Genomic DNA, 7,543 nt, shown 5'->3' with positions numbered 1-7,543 from the left:
GAGGCTAAAATGTAGATGTCGCAAAACGCTAATGTTGTTATCGGTAAACTCAGAGTGAGATTGGCAATTACTTTTCTAATAGATTTTTTTGTCAATTTTTTATAAATAAAAAAAAATCAAAATACTTTTCACTTAGAAGATTCTAAAAATAATTACAAAAAATAAACAAATAAAAATAAGGGGATGCACCAATAAATCCCAAATTAATAACTTATACACTGTTTAGTCCTAAAAGTTTTCTTATAGACTGAAAGGTCCCATTACAATGTTTCAAACATCAGATTAATGTTTCGAACATTAGATTTCGAACATCAGATTAATGTTTCGAACATTAGATTTCGATCATCAGATTAATGTTTCGAACATTAGATTGATGTGCAAATGGGACTAAATGGAGCATAAGAAAACTTTTAGGACTAAATGGTTCAACTTTTCAGAAACTAGGACTTATGGGTAAATTTTCCTAAAAATAAAAGTCCACTAAAGATTTTTTTAAAAAAAACTATATTTTAAATACTTATTTAGTTCACTTTTTAAAATTTTTTGAATTGTTTTTTTAATCTTTACATCCCTCTAGGTTAGCATTTAAAAAAATATTATGAGACAAAATTAAAAAAATATTCATTAAAAAAAAGTTGAACTAAAAATATAATTTTTTAACCGTTGCCTAACAAAGAGTGAATCCAATACCAATTTGTTTGAAGAATAATTTGTCAGCACCTTTGCTCTAAAGTTGTGGTTGGATTGGATGAACTCAGTCAAGTCACTCAAATAATCAACCTTCCAAAGTTTTGGGATTTTGAAATTTTCCTTGAGGAACTTTCTTGAGGGGGCCACTAAATAAGACTTTGAATCATACTTTTCATTGTTTTTTTAAATTTTATTATATATATATTCATATATACATATACGTGTTCCGTTCGCCTACTTGGGGCCACTTAGGGTTCGTTTAGAAACTGAGTTCACTCTTTGACTTTTTAATTACTTTAATTTGGGATTAAAAAATATTATTTAAAAATAATTTTTTTAATTTTTTATGAAAAAAAAATTGTAATAATTATAGATTAAATGAAATGTTTTATCTTATTAAAGTTTTTTTTTTTTTTTGACTATTTTAATAAATAAAAAAAACTCAAATCTCAACCTCTCAAACCAGCCTTAAAAAGTTTTGACATACTTTCAAAGTAAACTAACACATGTATATGTTCTTAATGCAGTTTCTTTTATATAATTGCACATAAGATATTTATAGTTATTTAGGTTCTTTTTTTTTTCTTTTTTTTTTTTCTTTCCTTCTTCTTTTACAATCTAAATATTTTTTCATGATGACATAATATAATTGACTATAACTTAAAAGCCAATCTTAGTCCAAAAGTTAATAGGTGTTGTTTGGCAAGTTGGTTTGTGGCTAAAATAATCACAAAAGACAAAATAAGTTATTTTAGTCATAACAAACAAAATATCGCATCCAATCCATAATCATTACACTCTTCTCTCACAAAAAAAGTCAAAAAAATCAAAAAGTCCTTGCCAAACTAAACTTTTTAACCCAGGCTAAAATAATTAAAAAAGTCAAAAAGCCAGCCTACTTCCCAAACGGAGGCTTATGCAAGAGCCTTGTTATTTTATGTTAGTCTAACCTCTTTTTAAAAGTGGTTTGCTGGCCAATTGCGGATTACCAATATGCCCTCACAATCCATTAATATAAGATTTGCATGAGCATATGCGATTCTTAGGGAGGATTCATTAGTTATTTTGTGTTATGTTATCACACTCCGATCCATGGGACTTGGTTTATGATATAATAATGGAATTGGGGTCACTGCTGTGCCTCATTTTATGATGTATTATGGATTTATTTTTATAATTTGAACCGTTCATGTTGTAAGGTTTGTTGAGTATTTCATGTCTACCAAAAATCATATTAATCGGATACCAATAACTATATGATTGATAACCAAAAAAATAAACAAGAAGTTTTTCTTTTGAAAAATAGTATAAAAATATGCAATTCGATCATATAGTTATTGATATCCGATTAATATGATTTTTGGTAAGCTTGAAGTACTCAACAAATCCTACAAAATGAATGGTTTAGATCATAAAAATAAATCCATAATGCATCACAAAATAGAGCACAACATTGGCACAGCAGTGACCCCAAGTCCTATATTAATGGGGTTTTGTTACTGACAGTCTTAAAAATTATCCATAATAAATACAATTTGTTATAATTCTTATAATGATTTGAATTCTTTATATTGTAAAATTTTCAAGTAAATCATTCATAAAAAACTTAGATTAATCTAATATCTATAGCCTCATAACAAGTTCACATTTGATTTGATTTTTTTTTTTTTAATAAAAATAAATGCCTAGCATGATGTTGATAGTTTTGTTAAAAAAATAAGGAAAATGCTTTGTAGCACTAAAAAAAAGTCCCCCTAATCCCCCTAATTTCCTTTTTGAGAAACTGTTTTTTCTTTTTTTTTTTTCTGTCTTCTTCTTTTTTTTTTTTTTTTTACTAAAAAGGGAAATTGTGGGGATTCGGGGGACCCCCATTCGGGGGACCAAGCACTGCCCAAAAAATAATTAGAACCTCAGCTCAACCTAATAGCTGCTAGCCTACTATGAGTTTCCCTGATGGTTTGTCCAGGTATATTTTTAATAATTTAAATCGTTCATATTTTAGAGTTCGTTAAGCATAATATTTATGAAAGAAAAAAAATCAGATTAATTAGACATCTGTATTCCCATGATCAGTAAATTTTTTCGTTATAGATTTAGAAACACCACTTAAGTGTCGTTTGACAATTGAGTTCGGTTGACTTTTTGACTAAATTAGTTACAAAAAAACAAAATAAGTTAAAAAGTCAATAAAATAAAATATCACATTCAAATCATAACCAAAAAGCTAATCCAACTTTCCAAAGAAAGTCTTAAATAATGTCAAATAATATTATAAAACTGCTGAATAATAATTATTATTTTTGTTGGCTTTTGTTGAACCAAAAGGCCGACTTATTATAAGCCTAAACCAAATGAGGACGAGGTATTATTATGCAATTAACATATAGTTTAATTAGCATCAATGGGCATTCAAATGGGGTGGTGGCTGGGTCAAAATATTGGTACATGTGGTCCTCTTCGATTTTGTTTGAGTCAATTTTAGTAGACCAAAACCCAAAATTGGTGTAGAACTTGACAATCTCACCAACTTATTTAGAGAAATTTTTGAAAGGGTGTGGTTTTTCCACATTATTTATTTTGTAAAAAATTAAATTGATCAAATATCAATAATTATAATTATATATTCATATTATATTTGTATGATAAAATTGAACGATAGATATAATTTTAACAATAGTTTGTCTATTTTTTTTTTTGAAAGATAAATTTAATTTAATCATTTAACAACCGATGTCTAATCAATTTGATTTTTTATATAAATACTTTTCTGACCCCAAAAAATAAACTATTCATATTATTTGAAGTAAACTCCAAAATGGGCCTACTAAATCCAACAACACGAGCTTAACCTTTTTTGAAACTCTTCCTTGCAAATATAATAAAAAGTAGGAAAAAAAATGAAATATAAAAAATTTTAAGAATTGAAGGACACATTTGATATCATTATCGTTTTTTATTTTAGTGCTGTTGAAAAAACAAAAAATAAAATAAAACGAGTCTGATAGTAAAATTTTGTTTAGAAAATATTTCTAGAGTTTCTTTAAAAATCAAGTTTTAGAAATTGTTTAACAATACTTGAATTTTTCAATTTATTTTTATCAACAAGAAAAATGAAGGATATTTTTTGTAATATGTCTATTATTTTATTATTTTTGTCAATAATTTATATTTTTTTAGTTCAACCATCTTGGCAAATCAAACCGCAAAGTCATAGTATAAAATTCACTTCTAAAAACCAATATGGAAGGAAAATAACAACCAAAAATTTGGAAAATTATTACATGGTACCCCGGCCAATAAAAAATCATAACACGTTTTAATTATTTCATATTCTAACTATCTAATAAATGTGAGTGAATGTCTCATAACTCTTCTATCTATTTGTTCATGTATCACCGATCTGTCCAATGCCTTTGTTAGTTGCTGTCGACACTCATTATCATTGCTTGCTGATCGCCTTCTGATGCCGAAGGCTTTTTCGTCGATCGACAATTGTGATGTTTGAGAATAAAGAGAGAAACTACAAATAAAAAAAGTGCAAGAGTAAAATTATTATAAATATTTTTTTCACTCAATAAATACACAAAGGAAAATTCTATTTTTATATAAAATTCATGAATAAAATTTTAACAAGAATGATGTCGCACTATCATTATTATCAATAAATTTATCTTTTAAGTGAAAGATTCACAATAAATAAAATTATGTATGATTTTTTTTATTTATATGTGTAATAAATTCAATATTCCAATATATAATGGCGACCAAAACACTACAAAACAAACAAAGCCGTTACAGAGGATAATACTGAATTTTATTTTTCTTTTTTATTGAAAAAAATAAAAATAAAATTAGTTAGTCGGAGGAGAAGCATGGGTTGGACCCAGACGCAACGAACACGGGTTTACCTGTGGTGTGGGCCCAGCATCCGGGCCACAAAAGGCGGTTCCCTTGGTATCCACTTCAACTCAAACAGCCCACTAAGTCCTCCACCTGTCCACTCCACCTCTTTCTTCATTATTTCATATTGGAATACAAAAACATCGAGATAACGCATATCCGAATCTCTGTCAACACGTCTTTCCTTTCTCAAATTCCAACTTTTACCGTTTTTGTCCTTTTGCGCGTCCGAACAATCGGCCTGGCCCGGCCCCGGCCCAATTCAATACGTCGCCAGACTCTTCCTACTTCCCCCCTATATATACCTCTCGTATACACTTTTCTTTGCTTGCAGCTGCGACTCCCTAAGAATCTCTCTCTCTCTCTCTCTCTCTCTCTCTCTCTCTCTCTCTCTCTCATATCATGACTCGCACCTTGATTTCAAGCACAAACGCAACCAAATCGATCAAGTTCCTCTACAGCTATGGCGGCAAAATCCTCCCTCGTCCCACCGACGGCAAACTCCGATACGTCGGCGGTCTCACCCGAGTCCTCTCCGTCGATCGTTCTATCACTTATTCAGGTTCGTAGCCGTCGATTTTTTAATGTGTTATATGTTTGAGATATTGGAGGAATTGGAGTATTGAAGTGGATTTTGATTGTTTTACAGAGCTGATGGTGAAGTTTGGAGAGTTGTGTGGATCGTCCATGACTTTGAAGTGCAAATTGCCTAATGAAGATCTAGACGTGTTGGTTACGATCGCTACTGATGAGGATCTTGCTAATGTGATCGATGAATACGATCGATTCTCGTTGTCTACGCAAAAGGACATGAAGATCACTGCGGTTCTCTTCCCGATCAAGTCTCTCAAAAATATCTCCCCTGTTTCAAGCGTCGACGATCTCTGTTCTTCTGGTTCGAGCCTCGATTCCTCTGCAACAACCACATCGCCGACGTACGTATCTGCTAGATTCTGCTCCGCGCCGCCGTATGTGGCGACGGCTCCCTGCCGATGCGGTGGCCGGAATTCCTCGAATTACTCACAGGCCTTTCGATTTCCGTTCGCTGTTCAGAAAGAGTCCGGCGAAGCCATGCCTATGCATCATCATCATCTCTACCGTTGCTATGAACGAAAAAGCCCTAGACAAGCCTACGGTGTTCCTCAATGGAATCACTGCCGGTAATCTGAAAAGTGCCTATGGAAGCTGATATATACAAATATACATACATGCACACACAACAACAACAAACAACGACAATCAGAGATCTAAAGAACAAAAACCCAAAAAAAATAATAATAATAATAAATAAAAAAAAATTGAAGTCAGATTTTCGTGAGTGTGTGGTAGGGAGATTGTAAATTTTAGTTTGAGGACAAATTTGATTCCAATTTTTTCTTTTTTTTTGGGTGTGGTGATGATGCAATTGAGTCCAAATTTATATACAAATCGGTGTTTTGTGCGGCCATTCTTATCCTTTCTCGAGCATCGACTCAATTTTCTTGCCGTTAGGGTTTCGTTAGCATCCGTTGTCGTGTTTGGCCGTTATCGTTATGCGATTTCCCGTTCCGTGGTTCAAATTAGCACACGTAAGTTTTCTTTTCTTTTCTTTTTTTTTTTCTTTTTTTTCAAGAATTAAAAAATTATAATTATTTGTTAGTGATTTTGGTTTTGCAGGTTTGAATTGGAATACAGTGGAGAGAGGCCCAAACAAAAAAGGATATTCTTTGAGGATTCCTTTTTTTTCCTTAGCTTTGATTTGGACAAAAGTGCGGAGATTTCGCAGGAAGATTACTTTTGTTGCCCCACCTCCCCCACTGAACGTGGAGAAAGCTTAATTAAAAAGAGAATAATGATTAATAAAAAAAAAGGCTCATTAATTTACAGGAAGGCCACAGGGGATGAAAGGAAAATGCTATGTATCTAATGAATTATCAAATTTTTTATTAAAATTTTTTATACGGGGTGAGATCTATATAAATTAGACATATATAGATTTCACACTTAGATTTAGCAGAAAATTTAATAATTTATTTGAAATTTTTAGTATAATTCATGATCAAATAATTAAAAATAAAGTAATCATAATTGACCAAAATAATCAAGGGTTAATTACACAGAAATTCATTCAACTCTTACCTAATACAAGTGTGGGGCCATAGTAGACCTCACTCTTTGAAAAAATTATTAGGCCAAGTTTGCGAACACTCCAAAAATCCAAAAAGTCAAAAAGTTACTCAAAAAGTTAAAAAGTTATCACTATTCACCAAAAGTCAACAATTACGGCTGCACAACTCTCAATTCTAATTTTCTCCTACAAATCAATTTTTACAATTTTTTATTACACATTTTTCCATAAAAAGTCAAAAAGTTAACCCAAACATTCATATTTTCAACCTCAACTTTTTAATCTAAAAAGACAAAAAGTGTACTTATTTAGTCTTCCCAAACTTGGCCTTAGTTGTTATAAGACGCTAAGGGTCTATGGCTTATTTTGGAATATTGGTTAAAAATTATTTTTTAATTTTTAATTTATTTTAGATCATATTATTTTTTATATATTTTTTAAAAAAAAAATTGAAAAAAAAAAATCAAAATATTAATTTTTAATCATCTTTTCAAAACAACTCTACATCAGTCATCAATAACAATTCACTATACTCTCTCATATTTCTCAATCACTTACTACAAATTTATAAATTTCACTCCATCCACCAATCACAATTTATCATACCCTCTCATATTTCTTATTTACTTAGGGTACGTTTGGGAAGCCGGTTGTGGGCTAATTTAGCCAAAACACGACAAAATTGGCTAAATTAGCCACAAGGCGACAAAATATGAATCAGCCTCCATTTCAATGGTAGCTCACATACAACAAGGGGTTAAATTACCAAAATGCCCCATGTTGGAAATGTTGAACCAATTAGCCACTACCGTCCACGTGTCCTACTCACCTGCACTAAAGTATAAC

The 7,543-nt window shown here is 31.0% G+C and overlaps 1 protein-coding gene across 1 annotated transcript; it reads left to right on the top strand.

Annotated features, from left to right (window-relative positions):
* The first annotated feature begins 4,655 nt into the window (after positions 1-4,655).
* LOC114322949 (RAF-like serine/threonine-protein kinase 20) lies at positions 4,656-6,037 on the top strand. The gene is made up of 2 exons (XM_028270416.2): positions 4,656-5,152; positions 5,240-6,037. Exons 1-2 carry the CDS (start codon positions 4,993-4,995, stop codon positions 5,752-5,754), a joined length of 675 nt encoding a protein of 224 aa, XP_028126217.2. The 5' UTR covers positions 4,656-4,992; the 3' UTR covers positions 5,755-6,037.
* Positions 6,038-7,543: the final 1,506 nt, after the last annotated feature.

The sequence above is a fragment of the Camellia sinensis genome, chromosome 4 (assembly GCF_055761805.1).
Source record: "Camellia sinensis isolate YWXY chromosome 4, ASM5576180v1, whole genome shotgun sequence".
In the NCBI taxonomy this organism is placed as follows: domain Eukaryota; kingdom Viridiplantae; phylum Streptophyta; class Magnoliopsida; order Ericales; family Theaceae; genus Camellia; species Camellia sinensis.
The sequence above is the reverse complement of the archived record's forward strand: the minus strand, read 5'-3'. Positions and strand labels throughout refer to the sequence as shown.